The sequence below is a fragment of the Oncorhynchus keta genome, chromosome 21 (genome assembly GCF_023373465.1).
Source record: "Oncorhynchus keta strain PuntledgeMale-10-30-2019 chromosome 21, Oket_V2, whole genome shotgun sequence".
NCBI lineage: Eukaryota > Metazoa > Chordata > Actinopteri > Salmoniformes > Salmonidae > Oncorhynchus > Oncorhynchus keta.
The window spans coordinates 36,074,363-36,101,240 of record NC_068441.1 but is presented as its reverse complement, the minus strand read 5'-3'; the positions used below and the strand labels follow the sequence as shown (position 1 = coordinate 36,101,240).

The window sequence follows — 26,878 nt, the reverse complement described above, 5'->3', positions numbered from 1 at the left end:
CATGGTGATAATGAATAGCTTTTCTCTGTCATTTGGATTCCATTTTGCCTTTATTTTAAAAAGAACTGACAAATTTTATTTAGAGAAATATGGATTGTGATTGAGAATAGAGAAAAGACACAGCCAACTGGACAGTTCTACATCAGATCCCAGTGTGTGCATTGTTTATCTGGTAGAGGGAACCAACTTTGAGTGTTGTAGATGAAAATGTACCATATAGGGAACAAAATCACAGTTGTCTGACTGTGTGTGTCTGCAAATCTGGCCACCCTCTCAGGCTGTCAGGGTGATAAAGGAATGAGTGAATGGGCAGAGAAATGAGTGTTTCCTTAGCATGGCTGACTGGCTCATCATTCACACTGGTTACATAAGACTGAGCTCATTAGATGATTGGCCAGATGTATCGCGTGTTGGTGTTCTGGTGTTGGATGGGTTCTGCTGACGACATGGGTTTGGAGTCAGGCTATGGACAGGCTGGAAGAATTTAAACCAGGAAGGAGTATCTGACATTGATCTGAATGAGACTTAAGTGACACCCTATGCTACCTTGGCTGAAGACAGTACTGTGCCATGGCCTATAGCATGCACTATGATGGTGTTGACCAGAGTGTTTATGTGGGGTCGTCGTGCACTTTATGAAATATGTGAAATAGGTTGTCATTTAAGGTTTGCTCAAGGAATCTATTTCCCATGGTTGTCAGCTATTTACAGTACATGGTATAATCTTTCCAGATATCGGATCATCTCTGTAATGACTGATGACTGACCACCAAGTTATCATAATCAAAACCTGTTTATGAGCCTGTTAGCCTGTTGTCAACATGACATGAACTACGGATGCCTACGAGGGTGAACATTGACCACATATTGATGTGGTGTAAAGGGTCCATTAAGAGGAGTGAGACCATCTACTTGTCTCCTTTTAGTTATCCACACACTGATGTAAAAGTTGACCGGTCGAGTCAAATTCCTGCCAGGCCATATTGCATTTAGCCATCTTGTTTCTTCAGATCAGTTAGGTCCATGTTGGACAGCTCAACAAGGGCAATGGTGTCTCTGTTCTAGGAAACAGAGTGGAAGACCACATATACATGTGACTCAACATTGTAAATGGATGTGGAAACAACTCCATAATAATACAGATTTACAAAATGACTGGAGGCCAAACTGCTGTGAGAACTAAACACATTAGCCTAGTCTGAAAAGTAAACAACAAGCTCCTACCCCTTCTGTCTTAGCATATCTGAAGGAACAGAATAGGTAAGGAGGCTCTATGGAAGGATAGATTAAGCTCAATGCAAACACTGGACAGGTTTTAGTAGCTAATTAAAATATCTTTATTACAACCACATGAACATCATCCTCATGTTCCAAAAAGAGTCTTCTGAAAAGTGAAAATGAGCAGAACCAGAGATTTGCAGGGAAACAGTACGGGGGGAGACAGTACCGGGGGGAAACAGTCAGAGGGGAAACAGTCGGAGGGGAAACAGTCGGAGGGGAAACAGTACGGGGGGAAACAGTCCGAGGGGAAACAGTCCGAGGGGAAACAGTCCGAGGGGAAACAGTCCGAGGGGAAACAGTATGGGGGGAAACAGTCCGGGGGGAAACAGTCCGGGGGGGAAACAGTCCGAGGGGAAACAGTCCGGGGGGGAAACAGTCCGAGGGGAAACAGTCCGAGGGGGAAACAGTCTGAGGGGAAACAGTCCGGAGGGGGGAAACAGTCCGAGGGGAAACAGTCCGGAGGGGAAACAGTCCGAGGGGAAACAGTCCGGAGGGGAAACAGTCCGGAGGGGAAACAGTCCGAGGGGAAACAGTCAGAGGGGAAACAGTCAGAGGGGAAACAGTACGGGGGGGAAACAGTCCGAGGGGAAACAGTCCGAGGGGAAACAGTATGGGGGAAACAGTATGGGGGGAAACAGTAAACAGTGGGGGGAAACAGTCCGAGGGGAAACAGTCCGGGGGGGAAACAGTCCGAGGGAAACAGTCAGAGGGGGGAAACAGTCCGGGGGAAACAGTACGGGGAAAACAGTACGGGGGAAACAGTCCGTAGGGGAAACAGTCCGGGGAAACAGTCAGGGGGAAACAGTACGGGGGAAACAGTCCGAGGGGAAACAGTCAGAGGGGAAACAGGGGGAAACAGTCCAGTAGGGGAATCAGTCCGGGGGAAACAGGGGGAAACAGTCCGGGGGAAACAGTCCGGGGGAAACAGTCCGGGGAAACAGTCCGGGGGAAACAGGGGGGAAACAGTCCGAGGGGAAACAGTCGGGGGAAACAGTCTGAGGGGAAACAGTCAATCAGTCCGAGGGGAAACAGTCCGGGGGAAACAGTACGGGGGAAAACAGTACGGGGGAAAACAGTACGAGGGGAAACAGTCCGAGGGGAAACAGTCCGGAGGGGAAACAGTCCGAGGGGAAACAGTACGGTGGGGAAACAGTACGGGGGGAAACAGTCCGGTGGGGAAACAGTCCGGGGGGGAAACAGTCCGGGGGGTAAACAGTACAGTGGGGGTAGAGAAAACTCTGAGGTGTGCAGAGCTTTAAAACACAAGTGTCTCTCCTGTGTGCTTTTACTTCTAGGAAAGGAGGGCTATTTTCAGCCTTGATAATCCTCACATATAGAGGGAGGAGGGGGATGAAGGGAATAAATCCTATCTTCTCATCCATTATTCAGGGAGTTTGAGTCATGCCGAGTGTGACGTGGAACACCTTGAGGAGAGAGCGAGCAATCCAACATTTTCTATCTTTTTATTTATCCTTCTATATATATATATATATATATATACAGTTGAAGTCGTAAGTTTACATAAACCTTAGCCAAATACATTTTAAACTCAGTTTTTCAGAATACCTGACATTTAATCCTAGTAAAAATTCCCTGTCAGTTAGGATCACCACTTTATTTAAGAATGTGAAATGTCAGAATAATAGTAGAGAGAATGATTTATTTCTGCCTTTATTTCTTTCATCACATTCCCAGTGGGTCAGAAGTTTACATACACTCAATTAGTATTTGGGAGCATTGCCTTTAAATTGTTTAACTTGGGTCAAACGTTTCAGGTAGCCTTCCACAAGATTCTCACAATAAGTTGGGTGCATTTTGGCCCATTCCTGAGTCAGGTTTGTGGGCCTCCTTGCTCGCACACGCCTTTTCAGTTCTGCCCACACATTTTCTATAGGATTGAGGTCAGGGCTTTGTGATGGCCACTTTTCCATGATGTCAAGCAAAGATGCACTGAGTTTGAAGGTAGGCCTTGAAATACATCCACAGGTACACCTCCAATTGACTCAAATGATGTCAATTAGCCTATCAGAAGCATCTAAAGCCATGACATAATTTTCTGGAATTTTCCAAAGCTGTTTAAAAGCACTTAGTGTATGTAAACTTCTGACCCACTGGAATTCTGATACAGTGAATTATAAGTGAAATAATCTGTAAACAATTGTTGGAAAAATTACTTGTATCGTGCACAAAGTAGATGTCCTAAGCGATTTGCCAAAACTATAGTATGTTAACAAGAAATTTGTGAAGTGGTTGAAAAATAAGTTTTAATGACTCTTACCTATTTGTATGTAAATTTCCAACTTCAACTGTATATATATATATCTATATATCTCTGTTGCTCCTTTCTTTCTTCTTTCTTCTGCCTCTCTCAGCTCCACACCAGACAGGTGTGAGTCCTACTTGCTGTGTGTGTAAGAATCACATGCACACTGAGTGAGTGTGTGAGAAACACACACAGTGCATTAAGGTGTGTGATCCTGTAGCCTCCGTAATGATGAGTGCTGATAACGCTACGCAAAAAGCAAATCCCACCTCTGATCACACCTTTCATTTCAGTTATCAATGATAGTATGAGTAGTGCCTACCACAGTGGCTTTAGTTAACATTTGCTGCATAGCCCTGACATAAGCCTGCATAACCCTGACATAAGCGTACATAACCCTGACATAATCCTGTATAACCCTGTCATAAGCCTATTTGACATCTGACCCCTGTCTATTGATCAATTAAGTTAGAAACAAAATGTGACAGACATTAGAGCGTGACACCACACCACCAGTGTTGAACCCGAGCGTTGTACCCTAGCGTTGTTCCGTATGTTCCATAATGAATATGTACTAAACAACAACAGCCCTGACCTCCAGCAACAAACCACTAACCCCTGGCCAGCTTAGCCTACACCATCTACTCTGCAGTACCTATCTCTGGAACAACCACTTCAGAATACAGAATGAATGCCTCAATAGACAGGCAATGTAAACATCATTCCAATGATAGGATGGATTGTGTTAGTTGTTGTGCAATCAAGGGTACCAGGTAGTTTTAGCACGATCACATCCGGTAGCAAAATCTTCTACTGCAGCACCATTCCCCTTTCAGACTGTCAATGGGATCTCTGTTACTAAAACACATTGATTGTGTAGGGTGGTTATCAATCCACAGTTCTCCACTAGCTTTGTTGTGGCATCTCCTCTCCAGTAAGCTGCTGTTTTCTGGTGGATTCTCTTACAATGCAGTATTGCTTTTAGAAATCTCAATCACAACTTTAGTTGAGGCATAAAAGTCCAAATGTAAGAGTTTCATCAATGTCACCAGGCAGCATTTTTGTACTCAAAAGATACCCAAAGATAAAATCAACAAAATGACATGATATTATATTGTGTTTCAAATTGATTCACAAACCCCATGAGCATGAGGTAGCCATACATGGTGCAGACACACACACACAGACCGATCCTCTCTCACACACACACAGATTGTAATAGATACACACTTGCAGTGCGTTGCAGTAGTCAGTAAGAAGGTCTGACACATACAAACACTTTGTCAGAGGTGCTGTACATTGGTGACACACACTTATATACTCACACGCATACACTTACCCTCAAACAAATGTATTGTCCATGGTGCTTTATGGTGGAAAAACACACAGACATACACGCAGAGACACACTCTATACTGTAGTCACAGTCAGTAGTGAGCTGGGACAGAGGGACACCTCCTCCCCGGCGCCCAGCCTCGTCCCATGAGTAAGCAGCTCCTCCACCGTCGTCCAATCATCTAACAGCTTCCTGTTCCTCAGACGACTCAACTTCTTTTGGCTGAGCTCCAGCACCGTGCTGCACCGGCCGTCTCCCAAAGACCCTCCCCCTCCAGACATAGCCTCTCCTTCTCGGATAACTCCTCCCCCCTGTCCACCCATAGCTCCTCCTCTTGTGTTGACCCCTGTATCTCTCATAGATCCTGATCCTCCATTGGCTCCTGGCCTGGTGTAAGCCTGCTGCCCTCTGGCCTGCTGTTGTTGTTGTTGCTGCTGTTTCTGCTCGCGGGCCAGTAGGAGGTGCTCCCGTCTCTCAGTGCGGCTCCAGTACCTCCCCCTCATCACCTCCTGGCTCTCCTCATCTGTACTCATCCCGCTGCGCTCGTCCGCTAACCGCGATGCCCGGTCACGGAGAATCTGGTTCCTCACAGCCCTTGCGTTAGGGTTAGGAAGGTTGGGGTTGGTGTTAGGGGTCGTATCAAGGTTGTGGTTAGGATTGGAGCCCATCCTGGACACTCCAATGACCCCAGATCCGAACCCAGTGTGGCTCTCCAAGGTGCTGTAGAGGCCCCCACCACCCCCGGACCCCTGGCGGGACAGACGGTTGGCTGGTTTAGGCCATGTCTCATGGATGTCCATGGATGTCTGGGGAGGGTGGCTAAGGGTGTGGAAGCGGTGCACCTCTCTTCCTCTCTCTCTTTGTTTTTCTCTTTCCCGCTCTCTTTCTTTCTCTTGTTCTCTTTCCCGCTCTCTTTCTTGCTCTCTTTCTCTTTCTTGCTCCCTCTCCCACACTGGTAGGTCTGTCATGAAGCTCCTCTCCTGCTGCCTCCTGTCATTAACCAGCTGGTCACGGCCTCCACTATTGTCCCAGTAATGTCCCCTGGGTAAGGGCATGGCCCCTCTGTGTTCCTCCGGAGAGGTTGCATGGTGCAGAGGTGAGGGGGCAAGTCCTGCTGGGTGTCTGAGCACTAGTTCTGGTTCTCCCTCTTCAGGCAGGCCCAGCTCCAGGCCTCTAAGTGAAGCTACTCCACAGTGCTGCAGGGTGGCGTAAGAGGGGGAGGACGGGTGACTGGCCCGTCTGACACGCTCCTGGGGTGGAGCCCGGTGGTGCAGGGTCCTGCTTCTCCTCAGCTGACCCTCTGAGCTGGAGCCCTGGTGCTGCAACAGAAGCCTGTGGTGACCGGAGGGGGTACTGCAGGTGGAGAGGACATGGGCGTGGACAGAGAGGGGGCCAGGGGTGTGCTGGGGGTTGAAGAGGGAGCCACTGCTGGAGCTGTGTTTGCCCAGACAGGGACGATCCGCTTTCCGGAACTGGACAGACGACACCCTGAAGAAACAGAAAACTATTAGACACAGAAGCGATAAATACAATGGTACCGTGGTGAACAACCTGCATTATCATCGTTGAACCCTGGATGGAGAACACTTTGAAGATGGGGTTTGGATGGTTATGGATCATGTTATCATGATAAGCTATGATAATCACAGTGATGTTAGTCTGGTGATAAGCTCCTACCTGAAGAGTCCTCGGGGTGGAGGGCCCATGCATGGTGCAGTCAGGCCAGGCGTGAGGCAGTGCTGGGGCTGCATGGTCAGTGCCTCAGGGATGGCCTCCAGCAGCTCTCTGTGGTTCTTCTGCCAGCTGTCGCGGCGCTCCCGTGCACACACCTCCCCTTGGTGGTGCAGACGAGCATTGTACAGGTGCATGCGTTTCTCTAACAGCCTCTGGAAACGGCGGAACTCTCCGGTGCTCACGCTATAGAAGCCAGAGTCACTCAGCTCAGACGAGATGAAGGATTCAGAGGACGGAGACCCACCACCTCCACCCCCTCCTCCACTGACCAGCAGGCCCCCACCGGAGCCTCCTCCCCTGGGGTGACACTCCTCCAGACCCCCCTCCTCAGTCTCCAGGCCAGAGAGGTCTCCCTGGTGAAGGCTACCGTCGGTCCAGCCCAGGCCGCTGTCCAGCTCATGGTGGAGAGGTAGGTAGCCCAGAGGTTTCTCCAACATATAGTCCTCATCCTCAGTCTGAAGGAGAGAGAGAGAACACAGTCACACACACATACAGTATGTAGATATACAGTACACAGATACACATACATTATGTAGATATACAGGACACAGACACACATACATTATGTAGATATACAGGACACAGACACACATACACACCTGGCTGTGGAAACTGCTGGGCTCCTCAAGGTTGGTGTTGCAGCAGCCAGTCAAACAGCTCTGATCCCTTGGAACACCATGGTCCAGCTCTGGGTCCTTAGGGAGAGAGAGAGAAAGCAGTTAATCAATGTTTAACTAACTGTGAATAATGTGTGTTTACGTGAATGAACAAGCATTCAATTTTTTATGCTAATTCTAGAACATTGGTTTTGTAATTCAAATGTTCATCCAGCCTCTCTCCCCCCAAAATATCCCTATGTTATCAAGAGTCCTGATTATTAAGTATGGCCTTTAATGGAACTGCATCACATGCTGTAGGTTTGCAATCCAGATTGACTGAACTGAAGCTTGTGTCTTGCAGCAGTGGTTAAATCAGTCTGTAGACAGTAAATGTTTGTAGCTGGGAGAGAGGAGTGTGTTTTTCCCTCTGTCTCTAAGCTGAGCATCCTTCCATTCTCCAAGGGGATTTCATTAGGCACAGCTCACAATCCACCCACTGAACACGTGAGTTCTGTTTATGACTGTGTGACTGTGTGATGTAGATGTAGCTGTGGTGGTGATTTAGATGTAAATGGTGTGGTGATTTAGATGTACTGTACATGTGGTGGTGATTTAGATGTACATGTGGTGGTGATTTAGATGTGGTGGTGATTTAGATGTGGTGGTGATTTAGATGTGGTGGTGATTTAGATGTACACGTGGTGGTGATTTAGATGTACATGTGGTGGTGATTTAGATGTACATGTGGTGGTGATTTAGATGTACATGTGGTGGTGATTTAGATGTACACGTGGTGGTGATTTAGATGTACACGTGGTGGTGATTTAGATGTACACGTGGTGGTGATTTAGATGTACACGTGGTGGTGATTTAGATGTACACGTGGTGGTGATTTAGATGTACACGTGGTGGTGATTTAGATGTACACGTGGTGGTGATTTAGATGTACACGTGGTGGTGATTTAGATGTACACGTGGTGGTGATTTAGATGTACACGTGGTGGTGATTTAGATGTACACGTGGTGGTGATTTAGATGTTTATACGTGGTGGTGATTTAGATGTACACGTGGTGGTGATTTAGATGTACACGTGGTGGTGATTTAGATGTACACGTGGTGGTGATTTAGATGTACATGTGGTGGTGATTTAGATGTACATGTGGTGGTGATTTAGATGTACACGTGGTGGTGATTTAGATGTACACGTGGTGGTGATTTAGATGTACACGTGGTGGTGATTTAGATGTACACGTGGTGGTGATTTAGATGTACACGTGGTGGTGATTTAGATGTACACGTGGTGGTGATTTAGATGTACACGTGGTGGTGATTTAGATGTACACGTGGTGGTGATTTAGATGTACACGTGGTGGTGATTTAGATGTACACGTGGTGGTGATTTAGATGTACATGTGGTGGTGATTTAGATGTACACGTGGTGGTGATTTAGATGTACATGTGGTGGTGATTTAGATGTACATGTGGTGGTGATTTAGATGTACATGTGGTGGTGATTTAGATGTACACGTGGTGGTGATTTAGATGTACACGTGGTGGTGATTTAGATGTACATGTGGTGGTGATTTAGATGTACACGTGGTGGTGATTTAGATGTACTGTACATGTGGTGGTGATTTAGATGTACACGTGGTGGTGATTTAGATGTACATGTGGTGGTGATTTAGATGTGCATGTGGTGGTGATTTAGATGTCCATGTGGTGGTGATTTAGATGTACACGTGGTGGTGATTTAGATGTACATGTGGTGGTGATTTAGATGTACATGTGGTGGTGATTTAGATGTACACGTGGTGGTGATTTAGATGTACACGTGGTGGTGATTTAGATGTACACGTGGTGGTGATTTAGATGTACATGTGGTGGTGATTTAGATGTACATGTGGTGGTGATTTAGATGTACACGTGGTGGTGATTTAGATGTACACGTGGTGGTGATTTAGATGTACATGTGCTGGTGATTTAGATGTACACGTGGTGGTGATTTAGATGTACACGTGGTGGTGATTTAGATGTACTGTGCATGTGGTGGTGATTTAGATGTACACGTGGTGGTGATTTAGATGTACATGTGGTGGTGATTTAGATGTACACGTGGTGGTGATTTAGATGTACACGTGGTGGTGATTTAGATGTACACGTGGTGGTGATTTAGATGTACATGTGGTGGTGATTTAGATGTACACGTGGTGGTGATTTAGATGTACACGTGGTGGTGATTTAGATGTACACGTGGTGGTGATTTAGATGTACATGTGGTGGTGATTTAGATGTACTGTACACGTGGTGGTGATTTAGATGTCCATGTGGTGGTGATTTAGATGTACACGTGGTGGTGATTTAGATGTACACGTGGTGGTGATTTAGATGTACACGTGGTGGTGATTTAGATGTACACGTGGTGGTGATTTAGATGTACACGTGGTGGTGATTTAGATGTACACGTGGTGGTGATTTAGATGTACACGTGGTGGTGATTTAGATGTACATGTGGTGGTGATTTAGATGTACATGTGGTGGTGATTTAGATGTACATGTGGTGGTGATTTAGATGTACATGTGGTGGTGATTTAGATGTACACGTGGTGGTGATTTAGATGTACACGTGGTGGTGATTTAGATGTACTGTACATGTGGTGGTGATTTAGATGTACACGTGGTGGTGATTTAGATGTACATGTGGTGGTGATTTAGATGTAGATGTGGTGGTGATTTAGATGTACACGTGGTGGTGATTTAGATGTACATGTGGTGGTGATTTAGATGTACACTTGGTGGTGATTTAGATGTACACGTGGTGGTGATTTAGATGTACACGTGGTGGTGATTTAGATGTACACGTGGTGGTGATTTAGATGTACTGTACACGTGGTGGTGATTTAGATGTACACGTGGTGGTGATTTAGATGTACACGTGGTGGTGATTTAGATGTACACGTGGTGGTGATTTAGATGTACATGTGGTGGTGATTTAGATGTACACGTGGTGGTGATTTAGATGTACACGTGGTGGTGATTTAGATGTACATGTGGTGGTGATTTAGATGTACACGTGGTGGTGATTTAGATGTACACGTGGTGGTGATTTAGATGTACACGTGGTGGTGATTTAGATGTACATGTGGTGGTGATTTAGATGTACATGTGGTGGTGATTTAGATGTACACGTGGTGGTGATTTAGATGTACCATGTGGTGGTGATTTAGATGTACATGTGGTGGTGATTTAGATGTCCATGTGGTGGTGATTTAGATGTACATGTGGTGGTGATTTAGATGTACTGTCCATGTGGTGGTGATTTAGATGTACTGGTGGTGATTTAGTGTACATGTGGTGATTTAGATGTACACATGTGGTGGATTTAGATGTACACGTGGTGGTGATTTAGATGTACTGTACATGTGGTGGTGATTTAGATGTACTGTACATGTGGTGGTGATTTAGATGTACTGTACATGTGGTGGTGATTTAGATGTACTGTACATGTGGTGGTGATTTAGATGTACATGTGGTGGTGATTTAGATGTACATGTGGTGGTGATTTAGATGTACTGTACATGTGGTGGTGATTTAGATGTACATGTGGTGGTGATTTAGATGTACACCTGGTGATGATTTAGATGTACACCTGGTGGTTATTTAGATGTACATGTGGTGGTGATTTAGATGTACATGTGGTGGTGATTTAGATGTCCATGTGGTGGTGATTTAGATGTACACGTGGTGTGGTGATTTAGATGTAGATGTGGTGGTGATTTAGATGTACACGTGGTGGTGATTTAGATGTACATGGTGGTGATTTAGATGTACATGTGGTGGTGATTTAGATGTACATGTGGTGGTGATTTAGATGTACAAGTGGTGGTGATTTAGATGTACAAGTGGTGGTGATTTAGATGTACACGTGGTGGTGATTTAGATGTACATGTGGTGGTGATTTAGATGTACACGTGGTGGTGATTTAGATGTACCCATGGTGGTGATTTAGATGTAGATGTGGTGGTGATTTAGATGTGGTGGTGATTTAGATGTACATGTGGTGGTGATTTAGATGTACATGTGGTGGTGATTTAGATGTACATGTGGTGGTGATTTAGATGTACATGTGGTGGTGATTTAGATGTACATGTGGTGGTGATTTAGATGTACATGTGGTGGTGATTTAGATGTACATGTGGTGGTGATTTAGATGTACAAGTGGTGGTGATTTAGATGTACACGTGGTGGTGATTTAGATGTACATGTGGTGGTGATTTAGATGTACACGTGGTGGTGATTTAGATGTACATGTGGTGGTGATTTAGATGTGGTGGTGATTTAGATGTACCCATGGTGGTGATTTAGATGTAGATGTGGTGGTGATTTAGATGTGGTGGTGATTTAGATGTACATGTGGTGGTGATTTAGATGTACATGTGGTGGTGATTTAGATGTACATGTGGTGGTGATTTAGATGTACATGTGGTGGTGATTTAGATGTACACGTGGTGGTGATTTAGATGTAGATGTGGTGGTGATTTAGATGTACACGTGGTGGTGATTTAGATGTACATGTGGTGGTGATTTAGATGTACATGTGGTGGTGATTTAGATGTACATGTGGTGGTGATTTAGATGTACACGTGGTGGTGATTTAGATGTACATGTGGTGGTGATTTAGATGTACATGTGGTGGTGATTTAGATGTACATGTGGTGGTGATTTAGATGTACATGTGGTGGTGATTTAGATGTACACGTGGTGGTGATTTAGATGTACACGTGGTGGTGATTTAGATGTACACGTGGTGGTGATTTAGATGTACACGTGGTGGTGATTTAGATGTACACGTGGTGGTGATTTAGATGTACATGTGGTGGTGATTTAGATGTACATGTGGTGGTGATTTAGATGTACACATGGTGGTGATTTAGATGTACACGTGGTGGTGATTTAGATGTGGTGGTGATTTAGATGTACATGTGGTGGTGATTTAGATGTACACGTGGTGGTGATTTAGATGTACATGTGGTGGTGATTTAGATGTACATGTGGTGGTGATTTAGATGTACATGTGGTGGTGATTTAGATGTACACGTGGTGGTGATTTAGATGTAGATGTGGTGGTGATTTAGATGTACATGTGGTGGTGATTTAGATGTACATGTGGTGGTGATTTAGATGTACACGTGGTGGTGATTTAGATGTACACGTGGTGGTGATTTAGATGTACACGTGGTGGTGATTTAGATGTACATGTGGTGGTGATTTAGATGTACATGTGGTGGTGATTTAGATGTACATGTGGTGGTGATTTAGATGTACATGTGGTGGTGATTTAGATGTCCATGTGGTGGTGATTTAGATGTACACGTGGTGGTGATTTAGATGTACACGTGGTGGTGATTTAGATGTACACGTGGTGGTGATTTAGATGTACATGTGGTGGTGATTTAGATGTACATGTGCTGGTGATTTAGATGTACACGTGGTGGTGATTTAGATGTACACGTGGTGGTGATTTAGATGTACTGTACATGTGGTGGTGATTTAGATGTACACGTGGTGGTGATTTAGATGTACATGTGGTGGTGATTTAGATGTACACGTGGTGGTGATTTAGATGTACATGTGGTGGTGATTTAGATGTACACGTGGTGGTGATTTAGATGTACATGTGGTGGTGATTTAGATGTACATGTGGTGGTGATTTAGATGTACACATGGTGGTGATTTAGATGTACACGTGGTGGTGATTTAGATGTGGTGGTGATTTAGATGTACACGTGGTGGTGATTTAGATGTACACGTGGTGGTGATTTAGATGTCCATGTGGTGGTGATTTAGATGTACATGTGGTGGTGATTTAGATGTCCATGTGGTGGTGATTTAGATGTACATGTGGTGGTGATTTAGATGTACATGTGGTGGTGATTTAGATGTACACGTGGTGGTGATTTAGATGTACACGTGGTGGTGATTTAGATGTACACGTGGTGGTGATTTAGATGTACATGTGGTGGTGATTTAGATGTACATGTGGTGGTGATTTAGATGTACACGTGGTGGTGATTTAGATGTACACGTGGTGGTGATTTAGATGTACTGTACATGTGGTGGTGATTTAGATGTACACGTGGTGGTGATTTAGATGTACATGTGGTGGTGATTTAGATGTAGATGTGGTGGTGATTTAGATGTACACGTGGTGGTGATTTAGATGTACACGTGGTGGTGATTTAGATGTACATGTGGTGGTGATTTAGATGTACACGTGGTGGTGATTTAGATGTACACGTGGTGGTGATTTAGATGTACACGTGGTGGTGATTTAGATGTACATGTGGTGGTGATTTAGATGTACACGTGGTGGTGATTTAGATGTACACGTGGTGGTGATTTAGATGTACATGTGGTGGTGATTTAGATGTACACGTGGTGGTGATTTAGATGTACACGTGGTGGTGATTTAGATGTACACGTGGTGGTGATTTAGATGTACACGTGGTGGTGATTTAGATGTACACGTGGTGGTGATTTAGATGTACACGTGGTGGTGATTTAGATGTACACGTGGTGGTGATTTAGATGTACACGTGGTGGTGATTTAGATGTACATGTGGTGGTGATTTAGATGTACATGTGGTGGTGATTTAGATGTACATGTGGTGGTGATTTAGATGTACATGTGGTGGTGATTTAGATGTACATGTGGTGGTGATTTAGATGTACACGTGGTGGTGATTTAGATGTACATGTGGTGGTGATTTAGATGTACATGTGGTGGTGATGATTTAGATGTAGATGTGGTGGTGATTTAGATGTACATGTGGTGGTGATTTAGATGTACACGTGGTGGTGATTTAGATGTACACGTGGTGGTGATTTAGATGTACACGTGGTGGTGATTTAGATGTACATGTGGTGGTGATTTAGATGTACACTTGGTGGTGATTTAGATGTACACGTGGTGGTGATTTAGATGTACACGTGGTGGTGATTTAGATGTACACGTGGTGGTGATTTAGATGTACACGTGGTGGTGATTTAGATGTACACTTGGTGGTGATTTAGATGTACATGTGGTGGTGATTTAGATGTACACGTGGTGGTGATTTAGATGTACACGTGGTGGTGATTTAGATGTACACGTGGTGGTGATTTAGATGTACACGTGGTGGTGATTTAGATGTACTGTACACGTGGTGGTGATGTAGATGTACACGTGGTGGTGATTTAGATGTACACGTGGTGGTGATTTAGATGTCCATGTGGTGGTGATTTAGATGTACATGTGGTGGTGATTTAGATGTACATGTGGTGGTGATTTAGATGTACACGTGGTGGTGATTTAGATGTCCATGTGGTGGTGATTTAGATGTCCATGTGGTGGTGATTTAGATGTACATGTGGTGGTGATTTAGATGTACATGTGGTGGTGATTTAGATGTACTGTCCATGTGGTGTTGATTTAGATGTACTGTACATGTGGTGGTGATTTAGATGTACCGTACATGTGGTTGTGATTTAGATGTACACGTGGTGGTGATTTAGATGTACTGTACATGTGGTGGTGATTTAGATGTACTGTACATGTGGTGGTGATTTAGATGTACTGTACATGTGGTGGTGATTTAGATGTACATGTGGTGGTGATTTAGATGTACATGTGGTGGTGATTTAGATGTACATGTGGTGGTGATTTAGATGTACATGTGGTGGTGATTTAGATGTGGTGGTGATTTAGATGTACATGTGGTGGTGATTTAGATGTACATGTGGTGGTGATTTAGATGTCCATGTGGTGGTGATTTAGATGTACATGTGGTGGTGATTTAGATGTCCATGTGGTGGTGATTTAGATGTACACGTGGTGGTGATTTAGATGTACATGTGGTGGTGATTTAGATTTAGATGTACCCATGGTGGTGATTTAGATGTACATGTGGTGGTGATTTAGATGTACACGTGGTGGTGATTTAGATGTACATGTGGTGGTGATTTAGATGTACCCATGGTGGTGATTTAGATGTACACGTGGTGGTGATTTAGATGTACATGTGGTGGTGATTTAGATGTACACGTGGTGGTGATTTAGATGTACATGTGGTGGTGATTTAGATGTACACGTGGTGGTGATTTAGATGTACATGGTGGTGATTTAGATGTACATGTGGTGGTGATTTAGATGTCCATGTGGTGGTGATTTAGATGTACATGTGGTGGTGATTTAGATGTAGATGTGGTGGTGATTTAGATGTACATGTGGTGGTGATTTAGATGTACACGTGGTGGTGATTTAGATGTACACGTGGTGGTGATTTAGATGTACATGTGGTGGTGATTTAGATGTACACGTGGTGGTGATTTAGATGTACATGTGGTGGTGATTTAGATGTACATGTGGTGGTGATTTAGATGTACATTGGTGATTTAGATGTGGTGGTGATTTAGATGTGGTGGTGATTTAGATGTGGTGGGTGATTTAGATGTGGTGGTGATTTAGATGTACATGTGGTGGTGATTTAGATGTGTGGTGGTGATTTAGATGTGTGGTGATTTAGATGTACACGTGGTGGTGATTTAGATGTAGATGTGGTGGTGATTTAGATGTACACGTGGTGGTGATTTAGATGTACATGTGGTGGTGATTTAGATGTACATGTGGTGGTGATTTAGATGTAGATGTGGTGGTGATTTAGATGTAGATGTGGTGGTGATTTAGATGTACCCATGGTGGTGATTTAGATGTACACGTGGTGGTGATTTAGATGTACATGTGGTGGTGATTTAGATGTACATGTGGTGGTGATTTAGATGTACATGTGGTGGTGATTTAGATGTACATGTGGTGGTGATTTAGATGTACATGTGGTGGTGATTTAGATGTACATGTTATTTAGATGTACATGTGGTGGTGATTTAGATGTATGGTGGTGATTTAGATGTACATGTGTGGTGATTTAGATGTACATGTGGTGGTGATTTAGATGTACATGTGGTGGTGATTTAGATGTACATGTGGTGGTGATTTAGATGTACACGTGGTGGTGATTTAGATGTACACGTGGTGGTGATTTAGATGTACACGTGGTGGTGATTTAGATGTACACGTGGTGGTGATTTAGATGATGTACGTGGTGGTGATTTAGATGTACACGTGGTGGTGATTTAGATGTACACGTGGTGGTGATTTAGATGTACATGTGGTGGTGATTTAGATGTAGATGTGGTGGTGATTTAGATGTACATGTGGTGGTGATTTAGATGTACATGTGGTGGTGATTTAGATGTACACGTGGTGGTGATTTAGATGTAGATGTGGTGGTGATTTAGATGTACACGTGGTGGTGATTTAGATGTACACGTGGTGGTGATTTAGATGTAGATGTGGTGGTGATTTAGATGTAGATGTGGTGGTGATTTAGATGTAGATGTGGTGGTGATTTAGATGTACACGTGGTGGTGATTTAGATGTACACGTGGTGGTGATTTAGATGTACATGTGGTGGTGATTTAGATGTACATGTGGTGGTGATTTAGATGTACATGTGGTGGTGATTTAGATGTACATGTGGTGGTGATTTAGATGTACATGTGGTGGTGATTTAGATGTACATGTGGTGGTGATTTAGATGTACATGTGGTGGTGATTTAGATGTACATGTGGTGGTGATTTAGATGTACATGTGGTGGTGATTTAGATGTACATGTGGTGGTGATTTAGATGTACATGTGGTGGTGATTTAGATGTACATGTGGTGGTGATTTAGATGTACACGTGGTGGTGATTTAGATGTGGTGGTGATTTAGATGTACATGTGGTGGTGATTTAGATGTACATGTGGTGGTGATTTAGATGTACACGTGGTGGTGATTTAGATGTACACGTGGTGGTGATTTAGATGTACACGTGGTGGTGATTTAGATGTACACGTGGTGGTGATTTAGATGTACACGTGGTGGTGATTTAGATGTACACGTGGTGGTGATTTAGATGTACATGTGGTGGTGATTTAGATGTACATGTGGTGGTGATTTAGATGTACATGTGGTGGTGATTTAGATGTACATGTGGTGGTGATTTAGATGTACACGTGGTGGTGATTTAGATGTACACGTGGTGGTGATTTAGATGTACATGTGGTGGTGATTTAGATGTACATGTGGTGGTGATTTAGATGTACACGTGGTGGTGATTTAGATGTACACGTGGTGGTGATTTAGATGTACATGTGGTGGTGATTTAGATGTACACGTGGTGGTGATTTAGATGTACACGTGGTGGTGATTTAGATGTACATGTGGTGGTGATTTAGATGTCCATGTGGTGGTGATTTAGATGTCCATGTGGTGGTGATTTAGATGTACACGTGGTGGTGATTTAGATGTACACGTGGTGGTGATTTAGATGTACTGTCCATGTGGTGGTGATTTAGATGTACTGTACATGTGGTGGTGATTTAGATGTACCGTACATGTGGTTGTGATTTAGATGTACACGTGGTGGTGATTTAGATGTACTGTACATGTGGTGGTGATTTAGATGTACTGTACATGTGGTGGTGATTTAGATGTACATGTGGTGGTGATTTAGATGTACTGTACATGTGGTGGTGATTTAGATGTACATGTGGTGGTGATTTAGATGTACATGTGGTGGTGATTTAGATGTACACGTGGTGGTGATTTAGATGTACACCTGGTGATGATTTAGATGTACACCTGGTGGTTATTTAGATGTACATGTGGTGGTGATTTAGATGTACATGTGGTGGTGATTTAGATGTCCATGTGGTGGTGATTTAGATGTACACATGGTGGTGATTTAGATGTAGATGTGGTGGTGATTTAGATGTACCCATGGTGGTGATTTAGATGTAGATGTGGTGGTGATTTAGATGTGGTGGTGATTTAGATGTGGTGGTGATTTAGATGTACATGTGGTGGTGATTTAGATGTACATGTGGTGGTGATTTAGATGTACATGTGGTGGTGATTTAGATGTACATGTGGTGGTGATTTAGATGTAGATGTGGTGGTGATTTAGATGTACACGTGGTGGTGATTTAGATGTACATGTGGTGGTGATTTAGATGTACATGTGGTGGTGATTTAGATGTACATGTGGTGGTGATTTAGATGTACATGTGGTGGTGATTTAGATGTACATGTGGTGGTGATTTAGATGTAGACGTGGTGGTGATTTAGATGTAGATGTGGTGGTGATTTAGATGTAGATGTGGTGGTGATTTAGATGTAGATGTGGTGGTGATTTAGATGTAGATGTGGTGGTGATTTAGATGTACACGTGGTGGTGATTTAGATGTACATGTGGTGGTGATTTAGATGTACACGTGGTGGTGATTTAGATGTACACGTGGTGGTGATTTAGATGTACACGTGGTGGTGATTTAGATGTACATGTGGTGGTGATTTAGATGTCCATGTGGTGGTGATTTAGATGTACATGTGGTGGTGATTTAGATGTAGATGTGGTGGTGATTTAGATGTACATGTGGTGGTGATTTAGATGTACATGTGGTGGTGATTTAGATGTACACGTGGTGGTGATTTAGATGTAGATGTGGTGGTGATTTAGATGTAGATGTGGTGGTGATTTAGATGTACACGTGGTGGTGATTTAGATGTACCCGTGGTGGTGATTTAGATGTACATGTGGTGGTGATTTAGATGTACACGTGGTGGTGATTTAGATGTACAAGTGGTGGTGATTTAGATGTACACGTGGTGGTGATTTAGATGTACACGTGGTGGTGATTTAGATGTACACGTGGTGGTGATTTAGATGTAGATTTAGATGTACATGTGGTGGTGATTTAGATGTAGATGTGGTGGTGATTTAGATGTACACGTGGTGGTGATTTAGATGTAGATGTGGTGGTGATTTAGATGTAGATGTGGTGGTGATTTAGATGTACACGTGGTGGTGATTTAGATGTACCCATGGTGGTGATTTAGATGTACATGTGGTGGTGATTTAGATGTACACGTGGTGGTGATTTAGATGTACAGTGGTGGTGATTTAGATGTGGTGGTGACCCATGGTGGTGATTTAGATGTACATGTGGTGGTGATTTAGATGTACATGTGGTGGTGATTTAGATGTACATGTGGTGGTGATTTAGATGTACATGTGGTGGTGATTTAGATGTACACGTGGTGGTGATTTAGATGTACCCATGGTGGTGATTTAGATGTGGTGGTGATTTAGATGTACATGTGGTGGTGATTTAGATGTACATGTGGTGGTGATTTAGATGTACATGTGGTGGTGATTTAGATGTACATGTGGTGGTGATTTAGATGTACACGTGGTGGTGATTTAGATGTACACGTGGTGGTGATTTAGATGTACATGTGGTGGTGATTTAGATGTACAGGTGGTGGTGATTTAGATGTACATGTGGTGGTGATTTAGATGTACATGTGGTGGTGATTTAGATGTACACGTGGTGGTGATTTAGATGTACACGTGGTGGTGATTTAGATGTACACGTGGTGGTGATTTAGATGTACACGTGGTGGTGATTTAGATGTACTGTACATGTGGTGGTGATTTAGATGTACACGTGGTGGTGATTTAGATGTCCATGTGGTGGTGATTTAGATGTACATGTGGTGGTGATTTAGATGTACACGTGGTGGTGATTTAGATGTCCATGTGGTGGTGATTTAGATGTCCATGTGGTGGTGATTTAGATGTCCATGTGGTGGTGATTTAGATGTACACGTGGTGGTGATTTAGATGTACACGTGGTGGTGATTTAGATGTACATGTGGTGGTGATTTAGATGTACTGTCCATGTGGTGGTGATTTAGATGTACTGTACATGTGGTGGTGATTTAGATGTACCGTACATGTGGTGGTGATTTAGATGTACACGTGGTGGTGATTTAGATGTACTGTACATGTGGTGGTGATTTAGATGTACTGTACATGTGGTGGTGATTTAGATGTACTGTACATGTGGTGGTGATTTAGATGTACATGTGGTGGTGATTTAGATGTACATGTGGTGGTGATTTAGATGTACATGTGGTGGTGATTTAGATGTACATGTGGTGGTGATTTAGATGTACACGTGGTGGTGATTTAGTGGTGGGGATTTAGATGTACACCTGGTGGTGATTTAGATGTACACCTGGTGATGATTTAGATGTACACCTGGTGGTGATTTAGATGTACATGTGGTGGTGATTTAGATGTACATGTGGTGGTGATTTAGATGTACATGTGGTGGTGATTTAGATGTACATGTGGTGGTGATTTAGATGTACACGTGGTGGTGATTTAGATGTAGATGTGGTGGTGATTTAGATGTACACGTGGTGGTGATTTAGATGTACCCATGGTGGTGATTTAGATGTACATGTGGTGGTGATTTAGATGTACATGTGGTGGTGATTTAGATGTACTCATGGTGGTGATTTAGATGTACATGTGGTGGTGATTTAGATGTGGTGGTGATTTAGATGTGGTGGTGATTTAGATGTACATGTGGTGGTGATTTAGATGTACACGTGGTGGTGATTTAGATGTACACATGTGGTGGTGATTTAGATGTACAATTTAGATGTACATGGTGGTGATTTAGATGTACATGTGGTGGTGATTTAGGTGGTGATTTAGATGTACACGTGGTGGTGATTTAGATGTACATGTGGTGGTGATTTAGATGTACACGTGGTGGTGATTTAGATGTACATGTGGTGGTGATTTAGATGTACACGTGGTGGTGATTTAGATGTACACGTGGTGGTGATTTAGATGTACACGTGGTGGTGATTTAGATGTACATGTGGTGGTGATTTAGATGTACATGTGGTGGTGATTTAGATGTACATGTGGTGGTGATTTAGATGTACACGTGGTGGTGATTTAGATGTACACGTGGTGGTGATTTAGATGTACACGTGGTGGTGATTTAGATGTACACGTGGTGGTGATTTAGATGTACACGTGGTGGTGATTTAGATGTACTGTACATGTGGTGGTGATTTAGATGTACATGTGGTGGTGATTTAGATGTACATGTGGTGGTGATTTAGATGTACATGTGGTGGTGATTTAGATGTACATGTGGTGGTGATTTAGATGTCCATGTGGTGGTGATTTAGATGTCCATGTGGTGGTGATTTAGATGTCCATGTGGTGGTGATTTAGATGTACACGTGGTGGTGATGTAGATGTACACGTGGTGGTGATTTAGATGTACATGTGGTGGTGATTTAGATGTACTGTCCATGTGGTGGTGATTTAGATGTACTGTACATGTGGTGGTGATTTAGATGTACCGTACATGTGGTGGTGATTTAGATGTACACGTGGTGGTGATTTAGATGTACTGTACATGTGGTGGTGATTTAGATGTACTGTACATGTGGTGGTGATTTAGATGTACTGTACATGTGGTGGTGATTTAGATGTACATGTGGTGGTGATTTAGATGTACATGTGGTGGTGATTTAGATGTACATGTGGTGGTGATTTAGATGTACTGTACATGTGGTGGGGATTTAGATGTACATGTGGTGGTGATTTAGATGTACACGTGGTGGTGATTTAGATGTACATGTGGTGGTGATTTAGATGTACATGTGGTGGTGATTTAGATGTCCATGTGGTGGTGATTTAGATGTACATGTGGTGGTGATTTAGATGTACATGTGGTGGTGATTTAGATGTACCCATGGTGGTGATTTAGATGTAGATGTGGTGGTGATTTAGATGTACACGTGGTGGTGATTTAGATGTGGTGGTGATTTAGATGTGGTGGTGATTTAGATGTACATGTGGTGGTGATTTAGATGTACATGTGGTGGTGATTTAGATGTCCATGTGGTGGTGATTTAGATGTACACGTGGTGGTGATTTAGATGTACACGTGGTGGTGATTTAGATGTAGATGTGGTGGTGATTTAGATGTACCCATGGTGGTGATTTAGATGTACATGTGGTGGTGATTTAGATGTAGATGTGGTGGTGATTTAGATGTACCCATGGTGGTGATTTAGATGTACATGTGGTGGTGATTTAGATGTGGTGGTGATTTAGATGTACACGTGGTGGTGATTTAGATGTACACGTGGTGGTGATTTAGATGTGGTGGTGATTTAGATGTACACGTGGTGGTGATTTAGATGTAGATGTGGTGGTGATTTAGATTTGGTTACTTTTATTTATGCAGCATAGCATCCTGCTGTTTGGGCCTGAGCAATGTATAATTCCAGAGTGGGTTGGCTGCTCCATTAAAAAAAAAAAGGCATTTTGCCATTAAAGCCTTAATCACCGAACTTCAAGGTGCTTTTCCTCCAAGAGAGACTCCAATATGGACACAGGTCTTTTGGACGTTAGCCCTGATTCAGACCAAACAGTTGCAATCTGGATTCTATTCAGTCAAAAAAGGTTATCTGGATGTCTACGGTTTAACACACACACACACACACACACACACACACACACACACACACACACACACACACACACACACACACACACACACACACCCCCTCTGGAGAAGTAAGCCCTGAACCTCCTCTAGTGCAGTCCCCTGTTCAGAGCCCTGTGTACACTCTGACCTTAGTTTTCTTCCATAGAAGATGCATTTCCATCCTCTCAATGGACAGAACAACACAGACACACAGTATGCTGTAGTTCTAGCTACTTCCGTCACATGTGCTGTACCATACAATACAGTGGGTCAATTCTATTGGCTTTATTATCACCAGTGACAGAATAAGTCATATCAGTCACAATAATTAGTGGGGTGCAGGATTTAACACTGGTGTAAGGCCTTTAATTGATGTGTCTTGTTACTGATACAGGTACTGAGGGATGAATGGTGGTACAGTCACAAACAGAGTGCCCACATGTGTAGACCTTGTAGACTATAGGGTATGGCTTTGGTTGGCAACATCAAGTGATTATCTTTCATTCAAAACTAAATGGCATCCTACTACTAGTGTGTGTGTGTGTGTGTGTGTTTTGTCTCACCTGGTAGCCCAGTGGATCCATGTCCTCTATGTCTTGTGGAGCGTTGGGCAGGTACTCATATCTCCCGTTGTCACGGTGATCACGAGGCAGACTCATGTGGCTGCAGTAGTGTCTGAGAGAAAGAAGTCGAGTCAATAAATCTCACATTTATTGGGGTAAGATATTACTGAATTTTATAGACATCTGAAGTATGTGTGTGAGAGAGAGACAGAGAGAGCATTTGTCTGTGTGTGTGTGTGTCTCTATCTTTGACTCTACCCGTCCGGGTTGACCCTGGACATGGTCTCGGCTGCTGTGACCCCCAGACTGTGTAGGGCCAGGTGGGGGGCCAGGGGGAGGGGCTCCCAGTGTCTCTCCGTCTGTGTGCTGCAGTCCTGTAAGCCATAACCCCTCCCACGCCGGCCCTTGATCTGCAGCGTGATTGGGTGCTCATAGGCAGCCAGGATTCTAAGAGCATCCCGTTTGCTCAGGTGAGAAAGATCCCGTTTAGTCAGGTGACTCAGATTCCGCCCACTGACCTGTGAGGAGACACACAGATGACATCCTATTCCCCATATAGTGCACCAGGGATGCATTGTGGGGGTTCAGAGGTGACTCATCTACTCTGGAGAACACTCAAAACAAGGGAGGGGATGCAGAGATGAAAACTAAAGGGTTTACAAAACATTTGGGATTCGATACCTGGCTTCTACGTTGTACCCGATGCCAAGTGTTACGTTCCCAAGTTTATGTGTTGTAGTTTGTGGATTTGCATGTGTTTTGCATGTGTTTATTTCAGGAAATGGCTTCCTGAAATCCCTCAAGCAGCTGATTGGTCGACTCCATGGCTAATTGGAGAGCTGACCCCGCCCCCTCGTCAAGACGCAGCTGTCTCCAGTTACACATTCATTCTGAAGCTATATAAAAGCCAGTGTTCTGTTCAGGAGAGCGAGATTTTCTGGGAGGTCATTGCAGAGATTTTGCTAGAGAGATTTGCTGGGAGGTCATTGCAGAGATTTTGCTAGAGAGATTTGCTGGGAGGTCATTGCTGCTGTAACAGTATACTTTTAAACCGTCCCCTCGCCCATACCCGGGCGCGAACCAGGGACCTTCTGCACACAACGACAACAGTCACCCTCAAAGCATCGTTACCCATCGCACCACAAAAGCCGCGGCTCTTGCAGAGCAAGGGGAACTACTACTTCAAGGTCTCAGAGCAAGTGAACGTAAACGCTACCGCACACCGATTGAAATCGCTACTTACCTTCCTCCTTTTCCGCGCACAGTAATCCGTAACAGTATACTTTTAAGCTATACCCGCCGTTTCACATCACGTTACACTGGGCAGAGCAAGGGGAACTACTACTTCAAGGTCTCAGAGCAAGTGACGTCATTGCTGGGAGCCGTCATCCGTGGAGGTCATGGGAGGTCATTGCTGGGAGGTCATTGCTGGGAGGTCATTGCTGGGAGGTCATTGCTGGGAGGTCATTGCATGGGGAGGTCATTGCTAGGAGGTCATTGCAGAGATTTTGATAGAGGTTGATTTTGCTTGGAGTTCATTGCTGAGAGTTGGTATGTTCTGTGAGTTTGTTGCTCAGAGCTTATTTGATGTCCTTTTGTTTCTTAGTTTGTTTGAGAAATGATTTGTTCTCCTGTTTCATTTGTTCCCAGGGGGGAAGGGGAAGGCACCTTGGGAGTGCTTAGGCAAGAGGCCCGCGGGCATACATATACCCGTAGTATATTCATTGTCTAGGCACACTAGGTAAGACCTGGGCGGACCACCCCCTGTATTTTTGTTAGGGCACCAGGTGGTGTTAAATTAGGTAAGTAGTGGGTAAGCAGGTAAGATAGGAGGGGGGCTTTGAGATGTACTTTCTTTGCTTTGGTTCCGTCCAGCCCCTTTTCCCCATATTACCGTGTAAAGGAATAAAGTCCTTGTAAACGGTACCACATTCTGCCTGTTGTCAGTCTTACTCGCACCTACAGTCCATACCTTTTTCTCTTCACGGAGAGTTTAGTTGTAGCAGGGTGTTGCGTTCCCTCTTCATAGAGGCGTGCGTAACACCAAGCATAGCACCAGAGCCATGACACTAGAGCCGTGAACTAACAACACATGACCCAACCCAACCAGAGTGACAGTTGTACACAGCATTTCAGAACTACTCCCTATCACTAACATGACTCACCACCTACTACAGTACACGCACAACTACAGAGACAGCACAGGAGGCTGGTGAGAGGAGGACGGATTCTAATAATGGTAGGAAGTGAATGGAATGGTATCAATCACATTGTAACCATGGGTGGGATGTGTTTGATACCATTCCACTTACTCCATTCCAGCCATTACTATGAGCCTGTCCTTCCCAATTAAGGTGCCACCAGCCACCTGGAAGAGACAGAGCGAGAGAGAAAGTATTTACTATGTAGATTACAGAGAGAGTACTGTGTGTGTGACATATTTCTGTGAGGGTAACTGAAAAATGTGTTGTATTCAAACACAGTCAAACCCTGTGTGTGGTTGTGATTTCCAGTTGTGTGTGTGTGTGTGTTTGTGTAAACAACGAGTGAGAGCTTGTTTGTGCATCTGCTTGTCGACATGCTAACGTCATGTGGAGAAACCCAGCCAAGCACACATCCAGCCTTACCTGAGGCATGCTGTAACATACACACACACACTGGCAGTATTATGGTGGCCTTTTAATGCATGCCATGTGCACTGATACAAAATGCCACCTGTACAAAAAAACTCTGTGGAGGAAGAGACAGGGGACTGGCCATCACCCCACGACAGAAAGAGAAAAAGAGAGGAGAGGAGACTGGGCATCACCCCACGACAGAAATAGAGAGAGAGAGAGAGAGAGAGGAGACTGGACATCACCCCACGACAGAAAGAGAGAGAGTAGAGGAGACTGGACATCACTCCACAACAGAGAGAGGAGAGGAGACTGGACATCACCCCACGACAGAAAGAGAGAGAGGAGAGGAGACTGGACATCACTCCACAACAGAAAGAGAGAGAGGAGAGGAGACTGGACATCACCCCATGACAGAAAGAGAGAGAGGAGAGGAGACTGGCCATCACCCCACGACAGAAAGAGAGAGAGGAGAGGAGACTGGACATCACTCCATGACAGAAAGAGAGAGAGGACAGGAGACTGGCCATCACCCCACGACAGAAAGAGAGAGAGGAGAGGAGACTGGACATCACCCCATGACAGAAAGAGAGAGAGGAGAGGAGACTGGACATCACCCCACGACAGAGAGAGAGGAGAGGAGACTGGACATCACCCCACGACAGAAAGAGAGAGAGGAGAGGAGACTGGACATCACCCCATGACAGAAAGAGAGAGAGGAGAGGAGACTGGACATCACCCCATGACAGAAAGAGAGAGAGGAGAGGAGACTGGACATCACCCCACGACAGAGAGAGAGGAGAGGAGACTGGACATCACCCCACGACAGAAAGAGAGAGAGGAGAGGAGACTGGACATCACCCCATGACAGAAAGAGAGAGAGGAGAGGAGACTGGACATCACCCCATGACAGAAAAAGAGAGAGGAGAGGAAACTGGGCATCACTCCATGAAGGAAAAAGAGAGAGGAGAGGAGACCGGGCATCACTCCATGAAGGACAAAGAGAGAGGAGAGGAGACCGGGCATCACTCCAC

The 26,878-nt window shown here is 44.3% G+C and overlaps 1 protein-coding gene across 3 annotated transcripts in view; it reads right to left on the bottom strand.

The window, feature by feature from the left end:
• Positions 1 to 2,368: 2,368 nt before the first annotated feature.
• Positions 2,369 to 26,878, bottom strand: part of LOC118381183 (uncharacterized) — a 40,053-nt gene continuing 15,543 nt past the window's right edge. Inside the window, exons 2-6 of one of the 3 annotated variants that reach the window (XM_052473784.1) lie at positions 23,488 to 23,747; positions 23,230 to 23,341; positions 7,214 to 7,309; positions 6,558 to 7,069; positions 2,369 to 6,368 (exon numbers count right to left, since the gene is read on the bottom strand). In XM_052473784.1, the coding sequence (XP_052329744.1) occupies positions 4,955 to 6,368; positions 6,558 to 7,069; positions 7,214 to 7,309; positions 23,230 to 23,341; positions 23,488 to 23,747 (2,394 nt within the window). In that variant the 3' untranslated portion in view covers positions 2,369 to 4,954. Of the gene's footprint in view, positions 6,369 to 6,557; positions 7,070 to 7,213; positions 7,310 to 23,229; positions 23,342 to 23,487; positions 24,426 to 26,878 lie in introns of those variants that run through there. The other 2 variants (XM_052473783.1, XM_052473785.1) reach the window with 2 other exon arrangements.